We start from the raw sequence: 24126 nt of genomic DNA, 5'->3' as shown, positions 1-24126 counted from the left end.
TTAGTAAAGTTGAATAAAGACACCAGTCCATCCGGTTCAGCCTAAGTGAGTGTCTAGCCCCTACCCTTGTACATTGCACACTCACATTGGTCTCTACCCTCAAGGATCCAACATCCCCATTCATATACCAGGGCTAACCCGGAACAGAAGCCAATCAACCCACCTGCATGTCCCCGGAGTGCGGGAGGAAATCCACGCAGGCACAGGGAGTACATGCAAACTCCAGGCAGGTAGTGTCATGATTGGGATTCGAACCAGCGACCCTTTTTACTGCTAGGTGAGAGTGCAAACCACTTTGAAAAAGTTACGTGGTGTAACGCAACGCGTCAGAGAAGGAATTGGGTGTCGCACATACCACTTCCGGTTACGGCCGAAACCGGAAGTCCGCGTCAGCTGTACGTTCCACTGTGTATTCTCATGTAAGTGTGGATTTGTTCTTTGTAATAAAGCGATACATAGTTACTACACATGAAAGCCCTGTTTTCTTCCATTGCATACTTATTGGATACTCTGGAGAAATTGGGAGAATATGTACTATGTATATGAGTCACAGTGAAATACTAACAGCGATAGAACAGTGAAACTGGATGAATAAGGAGCCAGCAGCTTATCTGTTTATACACACCGCCTATTGTGCCAGCTATTGGAGGTGAGAGGCTGGGGGAAATAGGTGGTGCACTGAATAGGCACTGAAGTTTGCAGTGGAGTGGCACTATTGGAAATCACTTTTTGCATGGACTTTTGTCTTTTGTTTTTTGAAAAAAGTTTTTTCAGCTTTATGTGCATGTTTTTTGTGGACAATCACTTGAAATATTGATTAATTTACACAGAATCACTGGATTGATACTTAAAAATATTTATTTATTAATTATTTATATATATATTTTTTCACAATCTATTTTGAATTTTATGTATTTGGAAAATGTATGCAGATTTATTTTTTTGTGTTTTTATATGCTGCATTTATTATTTAATAGGATAGCACTTGAGTTGCACTACATTTATTTGAATTACACTATATTTATCTAGTTATTATCATTTTTATATGCACTTTTAGGTAGCGCTGCATTTATTTATATCATTTAAACCACTACACCGCTGCTGCTACCAGTGCTTGTACACAGGGTGGAAGTGCTCTAGTTGCACTGTCTAATTTTGTAGAGTAGTCCTTCCTCTAAAACCACCTGTGCCTCTCCCTCCATGAGACCCCTCTGTTTCTGCCTCAGCAGTGTACTCTTCTGCATCCTCCTCTCCTTCATCACCTTGCACAAAAACCTTTACTTTCACATTCTTTTTTGCCTTTGTTTTCAAATACTTCTCAGAATGCTTAGCATATTGTAAAACATCTAAAACTGATGCAGTTTGGTAAGTAACCATGTTTTTAACAATGTAATCCTTATGATCCTGTTTCAATCCATTTAAAAAAACAATCTTTAGCTGTTGTTGATATGCACTATTCACATCCTCAGCTTCGGGGAGACCGGAGAACACTCTAAAAATCTCTCGTAATTTATTTAGGTAGTCACTGAGGCCGCGTACACACGCGCGGACTGTTCGCCCAACCTTGTTCGTCAAACAGTTTCGGCAAACAGTCCGCTCAAAATTAGCATGGACGGACATGGCCACACACGACGAACGAACAGTTTGCTGAAACCGTGCGCGATGACGTGAACGGCACGTACGACGGGACGAAAAATACGACGTCCTATACACTGCATTATAACTTTCGGCGTGTAAATCCTTTCTGAGCATGCGCGGAACTTAGTTTGACGAACAAGCCTACACACGGGCGGACTGTTCGCTGAAACAAGGTTTCAGCGGACAGTTTTTCAGAAATTCCGTAAAACCTTGTTCGTCAAACTGTCCGCTGAAACTGTCCGCTGAAAGCCCACACACGAGCGGACTGTCTGCCCAAACACTATTCAGCGGACAAAGTTGGGCGAACAGTCCGCCCGTGTGTACGCGGCCTGATACTTTCCTTGTCTTCTTGTACTGTCATATTTTTTTAATGCAGTCAACCTGTTCCCTAAGTCTGGGCTTTTTGGAGGCAATGGATCCCCCCAACCCTGTGCATTTGCTGGGGCGCAGGGGTCCCAGTCCCCCTTTACCGAGGCCCAATCTGATCCTAATACTCTCCTCAGGGCTCTCTCTCTACTTCCACCCCATTCAATTTATAACTATTCCGTAATCCCTCTATGTTTTCAATGAATTCAGCTGGACCTAATTTTGGATGTTTTATGTGTTCTGTAGCCTTTTGTATATCACTGTCAGTCCATGGTCGAAAAACAGTCATAGTCAAGGGATATGGCTGGCCCAGTGCATCATTCTGTCCTCCCCTTGGGTTTGGGACCTCTATCAAGGGGTATTCCTCACTGTCCTCCACACCATACCTAATAGGAGGTTTACTTAGTCTCTTGGCTCCTGCTGGGGCACCTAGTGCATGAGTTATGGCATCAGTTAATGTTTCAAGGATCGATCTGTTCATCTCCAGGACTGAACTACTGTCTGGAGAGATTAAGGAAGTGGAGTTGGGGTTTTGTTCAGAGGCGGTTCCTTTGACAGGGGTGAATGTCACAGGGAAGGTGTTACTCTGGGCAGTTGCTTGCACCTGAGAGGGAGGACCATTATAAGGAGGTGGACTCTGGGTATAGCAGATGAGATCATCCTCTTTGTCCACTAGGGACAATTGGGCTTGGCATTTTTCCTTTGTTCTCCTTCCTTCTACTCTAATTCTAGCATGCTGAAGCCAATACTCCGCCATTTCCAACCCATACCTTTTTTGAACTTTGGGTCCTAACAATTTAAGCTTATCCACAGGGCCCCAAAATAGAACTTTCTTTCTTTTTAATCAATATTTAGTATTCTGATTCAGAACTTAGCCTTTTGACTTTATAAATGTACCCAAATATAAACAGCATTGCATCATTAACACTTCACAGTTGAAAGTCTGTGAATTCTAAAAATAACTCATCCAATATAAATATTTACTTTAAGACTATTATTCAGACTTTCTTTCCCACCAAAAGTCCTAATATTTTCACAGATGCACAAATTGGCCTCTGTCAGGCAATCTGCATTTTCTTGTTTGCTTCTTGACCATCATAGTAATGAAAACATTCTCAGCCTTTTTTTTTTTTTTCACATTCATCAAGCCACCTGATAATAATTCTACAACATTCTATTCACTGCACAGTGCAATCCACCTTCATCTCATTTCCTGTTGGAGGAGAATTTTATTCAAATCTCCTCCTCTGGGAGTATGATGGAGTCTGTCTAGCACTAAAACTGAGATTTTAGGAAAGCGGCCATCATGTACCGCTGCCACATGGAGACCTAACAGAAAATCGGGATTTGCACTTGTCATGGCTGCTACATGTCGGTAAAGTCCCTTCCATAGTTTTTGGATTGTCTTACCGACTGCTAATTGTCGTTTGACAATTAGCGTAATGTTTGGCCTACTTTTGGCCAACAATCTCTGCTTGAATCGAGTTATCATCTTGTACCAGCGTCATATAAATTGTAATCAAATGTGCCTCAGCTTTTCGTTTCAAATATGTCGCCTTGTGTGTATACCTTGTCTTAATGTTTCAATGCATGAATTTCACACATTATATTTCTAATTTGTACTTATTTGTCTTTATGCTAGACACTAAACCAGCGGTGCCCAACCAGTGGCCACATGTGGCACGTGGACCCATCAGATGTGGCCATGACCTCCTGCTCTGGGATGGAGCGTTGGCAAGCCCAGATTGCAGGTTGCCTACCTGCCATGCCAGAGCATCAGTGTTGTGAATGAAACCAGCAGTAGAGAAAGGAAGCAGCTGCGGAACAAAGCTGTATAAGCCAATACTCCCTGTATAGCACCGGCTCCTGTCATAGGTGGAGTGATACCAAATGCACTCTGCCTGGGACAGCAAGTTTATTACTAAAATGACAGTGTATATATGGACATATCTGTTCTGCAGCGGTTACTGGGCTGCTTTCAAACTGATCTGCAGGTGTAGTGCAGAGCACCTGTGGCTTAACTGCACTGAGCCATAGACTCAGAAAGTGCACCACACCTGCAGGATAGAATAGAATTCTATGGCAAAGTACAGCTAACCCGCAGGAAAGCCACAGGTGCACTACGCTGCACCCACGGTGTCGGTAGACCGCAGACCATCAGTGTAAAAGCAGCCTTAGGCCCCTTTAACATGATCAGTCTGATCCAATCGGACCCTCCATTCACCTCTCTGGAGCGGCAGATCTAAACAGACTTGTGTCCATTATACCTGCCTACCTCCAATCAGATCTACTAAAAAAGCAGAAGGGGATCCGGTCCCTTCCATTTGTTCAGATCAAAGGGCCCATAGAGAAGAGTGAGCTGTGTCTGTGTCCCCTTTGCATAGGCAGAGTGGACATGGAGCTGTCATCTGCCCACTCTGCTCACTTTGGCCCGCAACTGGTTACGAAGTCGCTTAAGTGGCCCTCGCTCTTCAAAAGGTTGGACACCCCTGCACTAAACCATACAACTTCATACTCCTGAAGAAGGAACTGTAATGATTTTTCCAAAACATCTCGGGTATCCTGTTCTGATATGTCAGTTGATGCTCTTGGTATAGAGAGCCTCTCTGACCTGTTTTACGGGAGATTTAGCTGTACTGTATTGTCTTATGTATTATTTTAGTATGTATTTGTATTTTTATATATTTTTTGAATAACATTTTTAAATTTTTTCTATACTTTCTATACTTTTCTACTTTTTTAGATTTTTCTGGTATGTGGTTTGGGTTATGTTATTGCTGGCAGGTTATCTTCATTTTATCTAGTATACCAAAGGACAAGGTCTACACAGGGTTAACCTCGGATATCACTCTGTCCTCAAGCCCTTCTGGGGTATAACCTTGATGTAGTATGCTTATGGCAGGCATGTCCAAAGTCCGGCCCGCGGGCCAATCGCGGCCCGCGTTTTGGTTTCGGACGGCCCGTCTGGTCATGTTCACATATCTATCTTTTGTGGCCCCCAACGAATCCCCGATCGCCGGGGGCCACAAAAGATAGATATGCTGGCTGCCATGGAGGGGGCAGGACGAGTGCCGTGGATACAGGACAGCGTCCTGTGTAAAAGGAAGTCCCGTCCTGTGCTGCCATTGGACAACCGTTTTGTCCATCACAGGAGGCGGGACTTTCAATTAAAGAGGCCGTCGATAGAAACAGGAGTTTCTCCTGTATGTCTGTCAGTGCTCGTCCCGCCCCCCTCCCTGTCTTCTCCAACGCTGCAGAGGGACATGAATCAGGCTGCACTGATGGCAATGGTGAGTCTGCATTCATGGAAATGTGTGGGCTGCATTCATGGCAATATGGGGGCTGCATTCATGGAAATGTGTGGGCTGCATTCATGGCAATATGGGGGGTGCATTCATGGAAATGTGTGGGCTGCATTCATGGCAATATGGGGGCTGCATTCATGGAAATGTGTGGGCTGCATTCATGGCAATATGGGGGGTGCATTCATGGAAATGTGTGGGCTGCATTCATGGCAATATGGGGGGTGCATTCATGGAAATGTGTGGGGTGCATTCATGGCAATATGGGGGGTGCATTCATGGAAATGTGTGGGCTGCATTCATGGCAATATGGGGGGTGCATTCATGGAAATGTGTGGGCTGCATTCATGGCAATATGGGGGCTGCATTCATGGCAATGTGTGGGCTGCATTCATAGCAATATGGGGGCTACATTCATGGCAATATGGGGGCTGCATTCATGGCAATGTGGGGGCTGCATTCCTGGCAATGTGGGGGCTGCATTCCTGGCAATGTGGGGGCTGCATTCATGGCAATACGGTGGAGGCTGCATTCATGGCAATACGCTGGGGGCTGCATTCATGGCAATACGGGGGAGGCTGCATTCATGACAATACGCTGGGGGCTGCATTTATGGCAATACGCTGGGGGCTGCATTCATGGCAATGTGGGGGCTGCATTCATGGCAATGTGGGGGCTGCATTCCTGGCAATGTGGGGGCTGCATTCATGGCAACGTGGGGGCTGCATTCATGGCAATGTGGGGGCTGCATTCATGGCAATACGGTGGAGGCTGCATTCATGGCAATACGCTGGGGGCTGCATTCATGGCAATACGCTGGGGGCTGCATTCATGACAATACGCTGGGGGCTGCATTTATGGCAATACGCTGGGGGCTGCATTTATGGCAATACGCTGGGGGCTGCATTCATGGCAAAACGCTGGGGGCTGCATTCATGACAATACGCTGGGGGCTGCATTTATGGCAATACGCTGGGGGCTGCATTCATGGCAATACGCTGGGGGCTGCATTCATGGCAATACGCTGGGGGCTGAATTCATGGCAATACGCTGGGGGCTGCATTCATGGCAATACGCTGGGGGCTGCATTCATGGCAATATGCTGGGGGCTGCAGATGGGCACTGACCCTTATTTTGCTTCACATGTCTTTATTTAAAATGTAAGATTTTTTATTTTTTTTCCTGAGACTTCCTTTTTAAAGTTAAGGTGTGTGGTATAAGCCGATTAAATACAGTATATCCAAATAACACACCCAAGCTCATCTGTTCACCACACACAGCACAAAGGCAAGAGAATTCTTGTTGGGCCGTGTATTAGTGCTCGGATGAACACACTTAGACTGAATTTTAATGGTTTAAAGAATGTCAAGCAAAATGGTCGGCCCTCGAGCATGTTCACTTCATCAAATCTGGCCCTCTTTGAAAAAAGTTTGGACACCCCTGGCTTATGGAATGCATTTTGTTCTTTTTCTTTGGTTCTGATGCATGACCGTTCTGGGATGTTGTGTTGTTTTTTGTTTATTGCTGTAACTCCTGTTATGCTAAACATGTAACTGATTGAATACCTCAATAAATATTCCTTCTGTTAAAAAATATAAAAATAATCTAGGGTTCAGTATAGGCAGAACCGCACCTTTGGTTCATATATTTTTTAGGGCTCCTCTTGCGCTGGGCATTTTTGAGGGTCTCATACCCTTCATTGGTGGAACAACAGCGTAGCGCTAATATAAACAATAAAAGTAGCAATGCATGTGCTTAAAAACAATATATGTGTTAAAAAAATATGAAAGACAATCATAAATAAATGGGCATGGCACAGTGAACACAATAATGTGTGAATCCAATTGTGAATATCAACTTCAAATAGAAAGTGCGGAGTAAAGTCCACAGAGAACTGAAAGAAAGCTTCTTCCTGTTATGGTGACACCAGACCAATGGGGGAAGAAAACAAGTTGTCTGTAGTCACTCTTCAAGGGTAAGTAGATAGATACTCTTACCAAGTGGGATGGACACATGTGTCTTACGACAGTGGGTCAGTAAGGCTCAAAATTCTGAGTGGTCCAGATCAGGCGCTGTGCACAGAAGATGGTCAAGTAGATCAGGTGCAGGGTCCCCAATTCTCCGTCCCAAAGCTCCACAGGCACTGTAAGGTCAAGGTAGGTGTGGCCCCCGAACAGCTGCTCATAGTCTCCAATGAAAAAAACATGGAAAAAGAGGAAGGGCTCCAAATAGTGCAGGTCAATCCGATGAGTTTATTGGAATATGTCATACATCACAAATGACAAATAAAAGTGATCACAAATTGTAAAAAGGTATAAAAAGCAATGTGGGGTGCAGTAAATGCTAGACCAACGCATTTCGACACTAAAGGTCTTCGACTGAGGCCAAAAAATTGCAACTTCAAAAATGTTTCTGGTTGATTCCAACGTGCAACCACTTATTACCAACCTTTGACTTGTTTACTGACTATGCTTCTGTGAGGCCCCAAAGGATGATGGTACTGCTCAATTTTAATATCAACAATAGTCTGCCTACCCTAAAAGGGAAAGTACTTCTATAAAGACAATGGATGAATTACCAATACAGTGTTCATAAAAACAATCAGGGCATGACACTCTAAAAACTAGGACAAAGCCATATTGCACATCTCTAACAAAAAGGATCAACTTATTTGGTGAAATGTAACAGTGATTATAGACCATCACACATGTAAAATAGAACCATAAATAAGTAAATTATTATGGAAAATAAAGAGAGAATGAAACAATGAAAACTAAAATAGTATATAGGCACAGAATCTGAAGGTTAGTATCAGACACAGGTGTACCATTACAATAAACAGGCATACTAGTGCACTAATCCACAAACTAGTGCTATGATTCTATACGATTGCATTATAATCACCGATATTGAGGTTAGAATTAAGAGCTCAATTTCAGTGTTTGCTGATGATATACTGTACACAAATACACAAATCACACCACAATACAAATAAAAACACACATGCTTCTAGTATTTAGACACTGTTTGCTCATCCTGGAGTTCAGCTTTAACTTTATATACATCTACAGGTGTCCTTCAAACTTTTATATCTTAAAAATAGAATCACAGTATTTCTGATGTTGAACTTTTATAAATAAACATTTAAGAACTTTAAAATTATTCTAAAGGTTCTTTTTTTAAAAAAAAAAAAGTATATAGATAAGGTGCAGCGCTTGTGAATAAAGTCCATAGAAAAATCAATCCAGGAACATAGTCAGTATAGTCAGTAAAAGCCAGTGTATGTTAGTGTATGTTGTGTAGGTCATGTAGCTCAGTGTGTGTCAGGTAGCTCAGTGTATGACAGGTAGGTCAGTGTAGGTCAGTGTAGGTCAGTGTGTGTCAGGAAGGTCAGTGTGTGTTAAGTAGGTCAGTGTAGGTCAGGTAGGTCGGTGTATTTCAGATAGGTCAGTGTGGGTCAGGTAGGACCGTGTATATCAGGTAGGTCAGTGTATGTCAGGTAGGTCAGTGTGTGTCAGGTAGGTCACCATGCTTCAGGTAGGTACAATACCCCCGGTGCTGGGCTTGGACTTCGGGCTGAAGCCCCTGTTTTTTTGCCACCTAGAAATGCCCCTGACCATACTTCTGTGACAGCAAACCGGATAATGGATGCAGCAACCCCAGGTGACAGCTCTCCTTGTTCAATATGTACACCAGCATGGTATGGTGTATGGAGATTGATGAGCTTCCTTATCCTTATCCTTATCATTAATATGCTGATGCTGCCTTTGTGAGGGTCCACTAAGGAGGGTAAGCGGCTGTGTGATTGGGTGCTGGTGATGGTTTCTACTGTCATATATACCTCCTGCTCACAACTGATTGAACTGAATTGAATATTTTTTCCTGGATTGATTTTCTATGGACTTTATTTACAAGCGCTGCACCTTATCTATATGCTTTTTATTGATCCTTCTTGAATACTGTGCTAGCTGCTGGTGTTTTGCTATTATTATTCATGTTTGAATTTTATAAGTGCAACAGATTTATTTATTTATTTATTTATTTATTTATTTTATTTATTTATTTTAAACCAACATGTTATACTTACCTGCATTGTGCTATGGTTTTGCACAGATCAGCCTCGTACCTCATCTTCTGAGATCCTCCACTGGTGCTTATGGCTCCTTCTCCCTTTCAAGTGCCCCCATAGCAAGCAACTTGCTATGGGGCCACTCAAGTGGGCTATATCCTGAGCTGGGCTGTTTGCATCTACTACACACCTATCCTCCTTATAGGATTTAATTGACAGCAGCAGAATCCAATGGCTTCACTGCTGCCTCCATGAGGGGAGACAGAGAGCACTTACTCAGGTAAGTATTTAGGGGGGGTTGGGGGGAGCTTGCCATGTAAGGTTTACCTGAGCCTAATCCAACCCAGTGATGTACATCACAGATTGATAGCAGCAGGAGCCATTAGCTCCCACTGCTGTTCATAAAAAGCTGTGACATGGGACCAGGGGGTGGGGCTGAGTCCCACTGTCTGTGTCAATGGACGCAGCAGCAGGACTCGGGAGCAAGCATGCCTGGGTGCCCCTATGGAAAGCAGCTTTCTGAGGGGGCACCTAATGAAGAGGAGGGGCTTGGAGTGCTGGCAGGGGACAGCAGAAGAAGAGGATCTGGGCTGCTCTGTGCAAAACCATTGCACAGAGCAGGTAAGTATAGTTATGTTTGTTACTTTTATAAAAAAAAAAAAAAAGATTGTTTACAATCACTGAGAGTTAAATATGACATGTGAGTTTAGTTGCCTATTGGATGAGAAGAGTTTCCTAACCCTAATGAGTGGGAGTTTTTTTAATAGGCAATGTTTCATTATAGTTTTGGGACCATGCCTACCATACAGTATTCCAGTATATGCCAAGAACGTTATTATTGTTTACATTATCAGTCAGTCAGTCTGTCCTCTATGAACAGAAACACTTGCTCAGATTCGGTGTACAAATATTTGAGCTCTTGAAAGCTTTCAGTATTAAACAGCTTTCAGTATTAAAGGATGTGTATGTATGTCCATAAGGCAACAGATTACTGATCCATGTTTGATTTTGTTGGCAATTTCTGTTGAATATCTCTTCATATATGGCCATGGCTACTGAATGTTTAAACCTTCAATAATGATTTGCAGATTACCTATTTAACCCATGCCTGCATGGAACTGAAGCTGGGGCAGAAGTATATGGTATTTGATCCTTGGCTGATTGGTCCTGCCTTTGCTCGAGGATGGTGGCTGCTTCATGAACCTCCATCTGACTGGCTGGATAGGGTGTGTCATGCTGACCTAATTTATATAAGCCACATGCACTCTGATCACCTGAGGTAAGTGTGCACTTTAAGAATATTAAATAGTACTCTTTCATCAACTTCATGAAACCTGCAAATAAAACCTGCAAACAGGAAGGAATTTTAATGCAGAAAAAACACAGCCCACCCCACCCCAACACCCCAACCCCCCCACCCCTGCCACCACCCACACCCACCCTGTTCTTGGAGTATAAAATATATATATATATATATATATATATATATATATATATATATATATATATATATATATATATATATCCAGTATTGCAAAATACATAGTATAGATTGGATTATACTGATGCCAGGGGCATGGACTGAAGCCACCAAGTAGCATCAAACTTGCTTATGGAATTCTTTAGGGAGTATGTATGTTTTTCAATCAAAATAGTCCTATTAAGATCTAAGGCCGCGTACACATGGGCGGACTGTTCGCCCAACTTTGTCTGCTGAACAGTGTTTCAGCGGACAGTCCGCTCGTGTGTGGGCTTCAGCGGACAGTTTCAGCGGACAGTCTGACGAACAACGTTTTTCGGAATTCCCGTAAGACAGTCCGCTGAAACTTGGTTTGAGCGGACAGTCCGCTCGTGTGTAGGCTTGTTCGACAAACTAAGTTTCGCGCATGCTCAGAAAGGATTTACACGGCGAAGGTTGCATTGCAGTGTATTGGACGTCGAATTTCTTGTCCCGTCGTACGTGCCGTTCACGTCATCGCGCACGCTTTCAGCGGACTGTTCGTTCATCGTGTGTGGTCAAGTCCGCTCATGCAAATTTTGAGCGGACTGTTTGTCGGATTGTTTGACAAACTAAGTTGGGCGAACAGTCCGCCCGTGTGTACGCGGCCTAAGAACCAATCAGATACAATCAGCAGATGGGGAGAGGTCCACTTAAGGGCAATTCTGTCTGCAGGCAATAAGCAATAAAGAGTTTGTGCCTATTAGGGTTGCCAATAGAAGATTTATAAGTAGACGTGTCACAGTAGCCCAGTAGACATATAAGTGGTTCAACCAAAATGTTAATCTTCAATAGCCCATAGCAAAGTACCAATCACCTCTGAACAAGATATTTGGAGTTTAGGGCACCGTCACAAAAAGTGTATTAGAGTACCTGTGGACCAATTGCATACAAAAATTGAGGAGTTCTATAAACCCTGTGGAGGATAAAAATCTTGGTCAGTCTGTGCGATGATGAAAGTGATACCCAGGGCGAGGACCAGAGAATACCATCCCAGACCTGCTCAGGGATGGGACCAATGTCTTTATGTCTAGAAACAAATGGGAAAGTTCTGCAACAATACCCTATATGTAGCAGAGGTGAGACCCTTTGTTGACCTTGCTTGTACTGTCTTGTCAACAACAAAGATAGGGGGGAAGAATATCCTAGCAGAAGAAAATTGGGCATGTAGCGCATGTTTTAGTTGAAGGAATTGATAAAACCAATTGGATTGTAAAGAGAACTCTCCCCTGAGCTCTTCAAAGAACTTAAATATTGTTCAGGGGTTTTCCTTTTTTTTTCTTCTTAAGGTTTTTTCTTCTTAAGGTTAAATATGGGTATGACACCATAATTATTAATTTGTTAGATAAATTATTGCTTATCTAACCTTAATGGATCACAAATTATAGGTAGGGTTGTAGAAATAGGGACCCCCACCCCAGTCCATTGAGATGAGTGAAGAAAAGAGGGAAGGGAAAAAATTCCCCCTCCCCCTTTTTTTAATCTTTTTCTCCTCTCCCTTTCTCTCTTTTCCATCTCTTTCCCTGTCCTTCTCTATGTTAAGGGAAGGGATAGTTGGATTAAAAATTGGAGGCAATTCGGATTAGTAGCTCCTGTTACCCCCTCAATAGGGATCTTACTTTTAGTAAGTTAGACTATTGGAGTCAATAAATAGAGGATACGAGGTGTCATAAGGGAAGGGTAGGGTATATAATAGTGTGGAAGAGATAGAGAGAGTGGTGAGGGTGAGATAGGTTTGGGTGGGAAGCAGATTGGTAAGGTTTTTATTGTTGTTTGTGTGTTGTGCAGGGGTTTTCCTTTTTTTCTTTTTTTTTTTTCTCTCTTTCATGGGAAGTGTAAAATTTTGTTATTTTAATGTAAGAGGTCTTAACTCCCCCTCTAAAAGAAATCAAATATTACATTTTCTGCATAAACAAATAATAGACATTGTTCTATTTCAAGAAACTCACTTTCGCTCAGATCACATACCCAAAATAAAAAATAGAAATTATATTACATGGAGAGGAAAAAAAAAAGAATAAAAAAAAAAACAACAAAGAACTTAAGTATACCATTCTCATACAGCTGAACTAAAATTGTTGTTTCTGATGTAGCGCCGGTACTCCTAACGAGTACGCGCTATATGTTAAATTTCATTTTTGCCCAAAACTGTAATGAGTTTTGGGACTAATTGTGTTAAATTGTACTTTGACATCAGTTTGGCTGGGTTGTATAGAAGTTCTGCCTGGTCATAGGTGGGGTTGTACACCTGTGAGAGGCTATGGAACGCAGTCTGGTTGGACGCATTGGGTACCAATCTCTGTCTCAGAACCAATCAGTGGGAGTTTGTCTCACTGCATAATCCAGGAAGGTGTACTTAAGGTGCCGAAGTCACATGGTTCAGGTTCCAGTCCAGTAGTTGTTGTTGACTCCGTGGTCCCGGTCCTCCTGACTAGCCCCCAGGGGCCCTCATGGCCTGGAGTCAGGATCCATCCGTTTCCGAGCCTCAGAACTGGCTAGTTCGAGGTGCAGTTACTGAAAAGAGGATTCTAAAGTGTATTGTGCTGTCTCTTCAGTAAGAGAGCCATGCATAAGGCTGGCTGCTTAGTAACAGCCTGGAAACTGAGCTGCCATGGACATTGATTGAATCCACAATTCTTAGGCCGCGTACACACGCGCAGACTGTTCGCCCAACCTTGTTCGTCAAACAGTTTCGGCAAACAGTCCGCTCAAAATTTGCATGAGCGGACTTGCCCACACACGAGCGGACTGTTTCAGCGAACTGTTTGCCAAACAGTTCGCTCAACTTTTGAAATGAACGGACTCGCCCACGTAAGGCGGAGGCAAGTCCGCCCATTTCGAGCGCGTGTGCAGGTAGGCGGGGCCCGCGACGGAGTGCAGAAGACCGGGCCACCGCCTGTAAAAGAGCTACAAGAAGGCGCGGTGGCCCGGCAGAAGAACCGAAGAGGGGGACAAGACCCCCGAAGTTGGGAGAAGAGGCCGGCGGCGGGGAGGAAGAAAGCCGGACTCCTCCGCTAGTAAAAGAGCTACAAGAAGATAGCGGAGGAGTCCGGCGAGAAGACCCCCGAAGACGGAAGACCCCCGGAGCTGTGCAATAAAATATTTTTTCTCGTGTGTTGTGTTTTTTTTTGGGTACTTTTATTTTACAGGTGAATGGGTAGGGGTACATTGTACCCCATACTCATTCACATAGGGTGGGGGGCCGGTATCCGGGGGCCCCCTTCTTAAAGGGGGCTCCCGGATTCCGATAAGCCCCCCGCCCGCAGACCCCGACAACCAACGGCCAGGGTTGTCGGGAAGAGGCCCTTGTCCTCATCAACATGGGGACAAGGTGCTTTGGGGTGGGGGGGCCGCGCGGCCCCCCCTTCCCCAAGGCACCCCCCATGTTGAGGGCACGCGGCCTGGTACGGCTCAGGAGGGGGGGCGCGCTCGCTCGCCCCCCTTTCCTGGCCGGCCGGGTAGCGTGCTCGGACAAGGGTCTGTTGTGGACTTTGGGGGGACCCCCACGCCGATTTTTTTCGGCGTTGGGGTTCCCCTTTAAGTCCATTCCAGGCGGCGGAGCCCGCGACGTCTCCGTCGCGGGCCCCGCCTACCTGCACACTCGCTCGAAATGAGCAGACTTCCCTCCGAGCGGGAACAGTTTGCTCATTTCGAAAGTAGCCTACACACGGGCGGACTGTTCGCTCAAACAAAGTTTCAGCGGACAGTTTTTCGGAATTTCCGAAAGACTTTGTCCGTCAAACTGTCCGCTGAAACTGTCCGCTGAAAGCCCACACACGAGCGGACTGTCCGCCCAAACACTGTTCAGCGGACAAAGTTGGGCGAACAGTCCTCCCGTGTGTACGCGGCCTTACGGTATCGCCAGACCGGCTGAAAGATTCTGGTACAGTAAGAAAAGTTCCTACTTCTACCCTTCCAGTTGTAACTAAAGCCGCGTACACACGTAGCCGTCTGTCCGACGTACTTAGTCTGGCGGACTTCCCGCCAGACTGTCCGTCGGATTTTCCAAACGGGCTACTTGCCCACACACGGCACTTTTTCAGCGGACTAATACGGCGTACTAAGTCCGCCGTACTATCCGCCCTACTTTTGAAATGAACGGACTCGCCCACACACGCGGAGGAAAGTCCGCTCATTTCGAGCGTGTCTCCAGGTAGGCGGGGCCCGCGAAGGATACGTCGCTGGCCCTGCCGCCTGGTATGGACTTAAAGGGGAACCCCAACGCCGAAAAAAATTGGCGTGGGGGTCCCCCCTAGGTCCACATCAGACCCTTGTCCGAGCACGCTACCCGGCCAGCCAGGAAAGGGGGGCGAGCGAGTGCCCCCCCTGAGCCGTACCAGGCCGCGTGCCCTCAACATGGGGGGTGCCTTGGGGAAGGGGGGGCTGCGTGGCCCCCCCACCCCAAAGCACCTTGTCCCCATGTTGATGAGGACAAGGGCCTCTTCTCCACAACCCTGGCCGTTGGTTGTCGGGGTCTGCGGCGGGGGGGCTTATCGGAATCCGGGAGCCCCCTTTAATAAGGGGGCCCCCGGATACCGGCCCCCCACCCTATGTGAATGAGTATGGGGTACAATGTACCCCTACCCATTCACCTGTAAAATAAAGTACAAAAAAAACACAACACACAAGGGTTAAAATAGTTTATTGCACAGCTCCGGGGGTCTTCCGTCTTCGGGTGTCTTCTCGCCGGACTCCTCCGCTATCTTCTTGTAGCTCTTTTACTAGCGGAGGAGCCCGGCTTTCTTCCTCGCCGCCGCCCTTCTTCCGACTTCGGGGGTCTTGTCCCCCTCTTCGGTTCTTCTGCCGGGCCACCGTGCCTTCTTCTAGCTCTTTTACAGGCGGTGGCCCGGTCTTCTGCCGCCGCCGCCGCCTTCCGTTCTTCTGTCCTTCTCTTCTTCCTCTTCTTTTTCAGATGTTGCCTCGCCGAGTCCTCCGCTCACAATGACGGGGACCGGGCACTCGGCGACTTATATAGGGACAAGGGGCGGGGTCTTCGGTTGATGTCACATGGGTTGATGTCACATGGCGACAGTCCCAGCATCCTCCGGGACTGTGACATCGTAAGGGGGCGGGGTCACCATGTGACATCAACCCATGTGACATCAACCGAAGACCCCGCCCCTTGTCCCTATATAAGTCGCCGCGTGCTCGGTCCCCGTCATTGTGAGCGGAGGACTCGGCGAAGCAACATCTGAAGAAGAAGAAGAAGAAGAGAAGGACAGAAGAACGGAAGGCGGCGGCAGAAGACCGGGCCACCGCCTGTAAAAGAGCTAGAAGAAGGCGCGGTGGCCCGGCAGAAGAACCGAAGAGGGGGACAAGACCCCCGAAGTCGGAAGAAGGGCGGCGGCGAGGAAGAAAGCCGGGCTCCTCCGCTAGTAAAAGAGCTACAAGAAGATAGCGGAGGAGTCCGACGAGAAGACCCCCGAAGACGGAAGACCCCCGGAGCTGTGCAATAAACTATTTTAACCCTTGTGTGTTGTGTTTTTTTTGTACTTTATTTTACAGGTGAATGGGTTGGGGTACATTGTACCCCATACTCATTCACATAGGGTGGGGGGCCGGTATGCGGGGGCGGCGGCATTAGTTTCCAAGTTCCAACCAAGTCTGTGTGAGAGACTTTGAAAGCTAGAATTACCTGTTGGCTGCTAAACCCAGAACCTAAGGATTTATCCAACAGTTAAAGAGTCCAGTTGCAAACGGCTGTTCCCTGTACTGTGTACATAGTTAGAGACTTTTATTGAAGTCAGCAGTTCCAAGCACCTGAGCTAAACTCTACCCTGGTACCCTCTATTCCCAACTTAGAGACTGGGTTTTTTCAACCGTTTTATGCAAAATAAAAATCCTAACAAGGAATTCAAGTGTCTGTCTCTGCAATTGCTGGGTTATCAACCCTGGGAACCTCTAGACAAGGACAATGAGTACGAGCTGGAGGTATCGGTAAGCCCAGAAAAATTCAACCACTCCTTCGGGGCTAAGTGCTACACTGATTTTCCTCATCCCTGAAAACCTCTAAGAGCCAAAAGTTGAGGAAGTCTATCATTTTCCCATATAAGAGTATATCTGGTAGGATAGAAAATACCCATAATTTTTTTAACTGTATTAAACGTACAGGTGGGCATATCAAAGAGCAAGCCCATCCAAAACAGGAAGTGGTAGCCGGCCCTTAAATGCATAAGAGAATAATCATTGGCAGGGAGAGGTATTTGCTCAGACTCCCATCCAGCAAAATGCTGTAGTTGGGATGTGAAAAAGCATATGCTTGGATTAGGAACTGCCAGTCCACCCGCATTTTTGAGATGTTGTAGAGTCTTCAGTTTAATACGGGGGGGGGGGGGTCCGCCATATTAATCACCTGAATAAGCTATTAATCTTGATAAAAATATGTATCACCACCTATCAGTGCCACTCATCAGGACCCATCAGTGCCATTTTATAAGTGGCCATTGGTGCCACCTTATCTGTGCCCATCAGTAATGCCTTATCTGTCCCCATCAGTGCTGCCTTATCTATCCCCATCAAAGCCACCTTAACTGTGATTATCAGTGCCCACCAGTGCAGCCTATCAGTGTCCACCAGTGCAGCCTATCAGTGCCCACCAGTGCCACCTCATCTTCGCATATCAGTGAAGGAGAAAAATGACCTGTTTTCAAAATTTTATAACAAACTATGAAACTTTTTTTTTCAAAATTTTCCATCTATTTTTGTTTGTTTAGCAAAAAATAAAAACCCTAGCTGTGATTAAATACCACCAAAAGAAAGCTCTATTTGTGTGAAAAAAGTGATAAAAAAAAAGTGATAAAAATGTCATTTGGGTACAGTGTTGTATAACCGCGCAATTGTCATTCAAAGTGCGTCAGCGCGGAAAGCTGAAAATTGGTCTGGTCAGGAGGGGGGTTTAAGTGCCCAGTAAGCAAGTGGTTAAGTTGATACAGCCTATTATGCCCCGTACACACAACCAGTTTTGCCATCGGAATAAACTCTGAAGGTTTCTCCAATGGAATTCCATTCAAGCGGTCTTGCCTACACACGGTCAAACCAAAGTTTGACCAAAGTCCGACTGTCCAGAACGAGGTGACATACAGCATGTACGATGGGACTAGAAAAAGGAAGTGCAATAGCCAGAGAGCCACCCTTTGGGCTCCTTTTGCTAATCTCGTGTTAGTAGAACTTTGGTGAGAGATGATTCTCAGCTTTCGTGCTTTTCGGTCCGTTACTACTCTTCAGTTTGTACTCGTGGGTTTATATCTGCTTTTCAGAGCATGTAGACAGTTCCTATCTGTTTTTTTAGTGTGTTCTTGTTTGCTCATTTCTGAATTTCAGCTCGCTCTTCACAGGCCTTGCTATTCTTCAGTGCGTTCTGTTTAGTGCGTTCTGACCAGCCAACCGTTTTGAAGCCATGTTGCGTGTACATACTCGTCATAGAGTTCGTGCTGTATGGAGGCTTGGTTTTGGGGTGCATTCTTTGACCCAAGCCCAGTCTATGAACAGGGTGAAGCGGAGTTACTTCAGCATGACCAATTCTCTCATATGCCTTTGCTTCGTGAGATCCAGGAGAATAATCCTGATGATTTCAGGAACTTTCTCAGGATGACAGACCCCTGTCATCATCTGTTGGCTTTGCTCACCCCTTATATTAGCAGGCAGGATACCTGCATGCAGCAAGCCATCACTCCGGAGCAGAGGCTAGTTACCATGTTGCGGTACTTGGCGACTGGGAGCAGCCTGCAGGACCTCAAGTTCTCAACAGGCATCTCCCCCCAGGCTCTGGGGATCATTATCCCAGAGACCTGTTCTGCTAATATTCAGGTCCTGCAGAAGCACTATATTAAGGTTAGCTTTCTCCTTTAACATCACGGTGGTGACGGCACAATATGGGTTCCTCTATGTGGACATGGGGAAAAATGTCGAATGCAGTAGTCTTCACCCAGACGGAGTTTTACCAATGGCTCCAGAGTGGTGGCCTGGGATTGCCACCTGATGTGGACAAGGTTGATGGACTCCCATTCGCCTTCCTTGCTGATGAAGCGTTCGGTCTGGGTGAGCAGCTGATGAGGCCATTCCCGCAGAGGACCCTCACCCTGGAGAAGAGGGTTTTTAACTACCGGCTGGTCAGAGCCAGAAGAGTCGTTGAGAAAGCCTTCGGCATAATGGCCAGCCGGTTCCGCCTGTTTCTGACAACCATACACATGACGGAGTATAAACTCAACCACATAATCTTATGCTGCTGCATTTTGCACAAATTCTTACGTAAAAATTCACATAATTATATAGCCTCAGTTGGGCCTGAGGCAGGACTTGTTTCTTCCAATCCTCTGACGGGCCTGGATACTGGCCGTCCTGGCTTGGCACCCCAAAGCGCACATGAAGTTCGGGAGAGATATGTTAATTATTTTATGGGTAGGGGGGCCAATGCAATGCCAGACAATGTCTAAATAAAAAACTTAGATGTGATAAAATCTTGCATTTTCTTTATTGCTTGTGTTTCTTTTTTGGCTGTGTCCTATGTTCTCCTAGTGCACTTGTAGTGCCAAGTGGATTTTCCTTTATAGTAAAAAGGCCCCATTGTCACTGTAAACACAAAATTACTTACAAAACTTGTATTGAGCATTGAAAGAAGAAGCCACACATTGTTGTTGATCCAAAAAATTTTACTCTGTGCATATTCACATGTGTGTTCCCAATTTTTGGGTAAAATATTTTTTAGGTTTTTCGTAAATTTTTTTTAGAAACAGGCATGTTTTAAAACATGATAAAAAAAAGCATAAACACCCAGTGACAAGTGAAAAAATGCAAAAAATCAAAACAGTCCTAAATTGATAGGATGATCCAAAAAGAGATCTTCATAAATTCTTTAATACTCCACCACACCACGTACTTGTGACACCTCTCCCTTTGAAAAGCACACTCACCAACTTGTAATGCCTCCCACTCTCGTGTTCGGCTTCTACACCTTTTAAACCCACACCTGGGGTAAAAGGCGACCCTCCACTTGCTTCCGGGTGCAAATAGCATGTACGTGTTATACGCCAATACTTAAATTTTAGCTGCCTTATTTAAAATGTAAGTTTTTTCCTGAAACTTTCCTCTTAAAATGAATGTACATGTTATACACTTGTGCGTGTTATACGCTGATAAATACGGTAAATAAGTGTGCGCTCAAGCGTAATCTCTCACCCACTCCTAGGTGAGAGATTATGCTTGAATGCACACTTCTGGTCCGCCGAGGCCCATTGGCTTTTGTTTGCTGTGTGTTACACTTAAGCCCCATACACACTAGCGGACTTATGTCCGACAGACTTCCGAAGGAGTTCTGCCGGAGTTCTGCCGGAGTTCCGACAGAGTTCTGATGGACTTTTCGAATGAGCGGACTTGGCCACACACAATCACACCAAACTCCGACGGATTCGAACGTGATGACGTACGACTGGACTCGAATAAGGAAGTTCATAGCCAGTAGCCAATAGCTGCCCTAGCGTCGGTTTTAGTCCGTCGGAATAGCATACACACAAGCAAATTTTTCGGTAGGAACTGGGTCCGGCAGAGTTCCGTTGGAAAAATTTGAAGCATGTTCCATTTTCTAAAGTCTGTCAGACTTTTGCGAATCAAAGGTCCGTTGCAGCCCACACACGATCGAAAAGTCTGATGGAATCATTCCGTCAGACTTTGGATGTTGAAAAGTCCGCTCGTGTGTACGGGGCTTTAAGGCTTTTTTCTACTATGTGAAATGTGAGTGCAATTATTAGAGTGTTGGTGTGATTTAATAAACTGGTTGTAACGGTATCACACTATGTGGAGCACTTATTTATTTTCTTTACATATGGAGTTTGATTTTTTGCATTTTTTCACTTATCATTAGGTGTTTATGCTTTTTTTATCACATTTATTTTGTGATCTATTGCGCTAGCGCTACTAGTTTTACTTATTGATATTCAATCTATAGGTTTAATTTCAGTTTACACACTTTTATATTTTAAGTAGCAGATTCACTTGTACTATTATTCATTTAATTTTTATTTATTTTTTTCAATTGGCGCAGTGGGGGTAGAAGATAAAGAAGGCGGATTCATAGTTACAGTTATATACATATATTATATTACCAACGGTACAATGCTTTAAAACATAACATACACAACTCCTCTCGAACTTACAAAGTTCCACGTAAAAAAACTGACAGCAATATCAGACATTATAGTGTCAAAAATGTCTTGATATTGCCTTCATCAGATGGGTTTATGTCACCCCTGTAAAAGCCAAATTTTGAAGATGCACACAAAATGTGAGTACAAATGGGTATTTCCCTCCTGATCTCATGCCTAATGTCAATATGTGCTAGCTCCCATCATGGGGGATCAATGGACGTGTTTTGGGGGTGCAACCCCTTCCTTTCACCTACTAGAGTTACGAGGAAAGGGTTGCACCCACAAAACACGTACATTAAGATCTCCTGATAACAGATAGCACATGTTGACACACTGTGTGCATCTTCAAAATTTTGCTTTCAAAATGTAGAAAAAACAATTTTTTTGGGGAGTCCAACAAATGGAAAAATGGATGTGATTTGCCAAAAATTTAGATTCTCCCCAACACATCTATCATGTTCTTCATTTGTTGTTCCATAACATTCAGTCTATTTTTAATAATGTTGATTTCCCCATTCCACATAATGATGTTGTGAATGAGCCTTTGGTGTGTGGAGGAAGGATGAACGGAAGTGGCGAGCGTGTTAAACAAAGGTAAAATTTGAACTTGGCCCATCACAGTGGCCTATACTGCTTCAAGATTGAGGCCTATATTGGGATAAGATAATGAGAGTTTAGGCTGACATTAGTGTTTTTGTCTTGTGTATTGGCTTACAGCAAAGATGAATCACTTTAAGGACCCAAAATTCATGGGCAGTTTCATAGACAGATACAGGTAGATGAGAAATTTGTGGGAGGTGAAACACAGCTTATATTATAATAAACAAGCTAGGAGGTCATCGCTGGAGTCAGTTCAGGAATTTGTAAAGACTCCCCAATCCCCAATGCAACCATCAAATTTGTGGAAAATAAAATTGGGATCTTGAGGAACATGTATAAGAAGGAGCATAATAACATCAAGAAATCCCTCAGATCAGGAGCATCAGCAGGAAGTGTATGTCCCCAGACTGTGGTACTTCAACAAACTGCGGTTTCTGGATGACCAGACTGAAGGCAGGGAATCACTTTCTACCCTTCCCTGCAGTCTTCCCTCCACCCTTCCCTCAACCCCAGCAGAGGCTGACGAGGAACATCCTGGGCCTTCCATCATGGAAGAAGTGCATGCGCCCAGCTGGAATCAGGTATATTATTTGTAGACATATTTATTGTCCTAATATTAATGATGTTAACTAGATGTTATAATTGATAACTAATTAATCTTTTTAAACAAAGTGATTTACATATGAATAGACAGTAGTGGCCAAAATGTTTGGGACAAGAATGAAAAAGGCTGGGGGCAGAATGATAGTCTTTACTATTTATTAGCATTCAATTTGCAAGCCATGAGCTAAACAACTAAAATTATGTCTCTTTTTTTATACACCGGATGAGCTCAGCCCAGAGGAGGGTCTGAAAAGTGGCAGCCAGGAGGAGGCCGTGCTCAGTGACAGCCAGGAGGTGGCCATGCCCAGGGACAGCCAGGAGGTGGCTGGCCCCAGTAGGAGCCTCACCCAATCCCAGATGCCTCCCCTCTGCCTTCAAAAAAAAGGCCCAGGAAGGGGATGATCATGGAGGAGGCAGCACTGGGCCTCATTAGGGAAGCGAGTGATGTGTTCAGAGGGCCCCCCGACGCTGAAGAGGCCTATGGCTGCTATATAGCCACAAGATTATTGAAATTGGAGGAGGGCCAATGCTTACTCTGTGAGCGAATTCTTTTTGATGGCCTTCAGAAGAGGTTGAGGGGCCAGCTGACAGAGAACAACCATATATCTGATCTGAGCTTGCCCATCCCCCTCCTCCTCCTGCCACAAGTCCACCACCAGAGGCACAGCCTCCAAGGAAGGCTGCAGGGAATTGTGGAGGGAAGGCTGCAGCGAACAGAAGAAAGTGATGGCCTGGCTTCAGTCTGGTCTGACAGAAGACGCAGGCTGATGTAGTACCACAGCCTGGGGACATATATGTCATCTGCGGCTGGTCCTGATCTCTGGGAGTCCTGTTCCAGATTGGGATAAAAATTATATGGACTCCTCAAGATAACAATTTTTTTTCAACCATGGATATTTTATTTTGAGAAAATACTGGCCTATATGTATTTTCTAAAAATAGGACAGATTGTTTGTGAGTATGCAGGTACATTTCAAAAAGACAATGTCAAATTACCAAGGGACACCAACCAGCCTCCTTGAGGTTACAACATCGAGATAATGTTATTGTGGTAACTCGATACACCATAAAAAATTTAATATGGAGATCACTAGAAAATAATTTTGCAAGAATCAAAAAAAAGGATATCTGGATGAAATATTTTTTTTTTTAAAAAGATGACTGTAAAAAATAATTCTCAACATTATTCTGGAGATCACGAAAAATAATAAAGAAAAAAGTTTGTGAGAACTGTGTGAATATCGGCAGCAAAACAAGTTCATTCTTCATTATTATGCATTATAAAGTACAAAAGAATGTGCTGCATTAAACAATCATAGAATTTGCAGTGTGAGGAATGGGCTATGTCCATTCCGAATGCTGGTTTTACCAGACCGACCGCTTCCATCTCGTACTTGCTTTTGAGCATGCGCCGTTTTTTGGTACGTCGGAAAAGCATACAGACAAGTGGGTTTCCCGATAGTAATTCGTTCCGTCTGGAAAATTTAAAACATGTTCATTATCTAAATCCATCAGAATTTTTGACAGCAAAAGTCAGATGGAGCAGACACAGGATAGGAATATACGATGAAAAGCTCCCATCTCACTTTTTCTGATGGACATTCCGCTCGTGTGTATGCGGCCTAAGTGAGAGAGGGAGTTTATTACAGGTTTTACTTTGGTCTTGGAATCTAGAGAGTAATGTCATGAGTAATTAATACCCACATTTGTTTTGGAAGACACAACCTTAAGATGACAAAGTGAGGATGGTAGTGAATCTGGAAGGAGATCATCTGCATATAGTGATATCTTGTCCTCCATATCTCCCCTAGTCAGACCAGTAACATCAGGAGAAACTCGCATAGGACAAGCTAAAGGCGCTATACCCAGGGCAAAAAGCGGGAGGGGGGGTGTTCGGTTCGCAGCAGAACA

At 44.6% G+C, this 24126-nt stretch overlaps 1 protein-coding gene across 3 annotated transcripts in view; it reads left to right on the top strand.

Moving 5' to 3' along the window:
- The window catches only part of LOC143996967 (cytidine monophosphate-N-acetylneuraminic acid hydroxylase-like), a 399676-nt gene that overhangs the window by 242527 nt on the left and 133023 nt on the right, over positions 1 to 24126 (top strand). For all 3 annotated transcript variants that reach the window (XM_077492297.1, XM_077492296.1, XM_077492298.1), the window contains exon 5: positions 10464 to 10654. In XM_077492297.1, the coding sequence (XP_077348423.1) occupies positions 10464 to 10654 (191 nt within the window). The remainder of the gene's footprint in view (positions 1 to 10463; positions 10655 to 24126) is intronic.

Source organism: Lithobates pipiens, unplaced genomic scaffold, assembly GCF_037356315.1.
Source record: "Lithobates pipiens isolate NorthernLeopardFrog02 unplaced genomic scaffold, aLitPip1_a1.2 Scaffold_19, whole genome shotgun sequence".
Taxonomy (NCBI): domain Eukaryota; kingdom Metazoa; phylum Chordata; class Amphibia; order Anura; family Ranidae; genus Lithobates; species Lithobates pipiens.
This window is presented reverse-complemented; position numbering and strand designations above follow the sequence as displayed.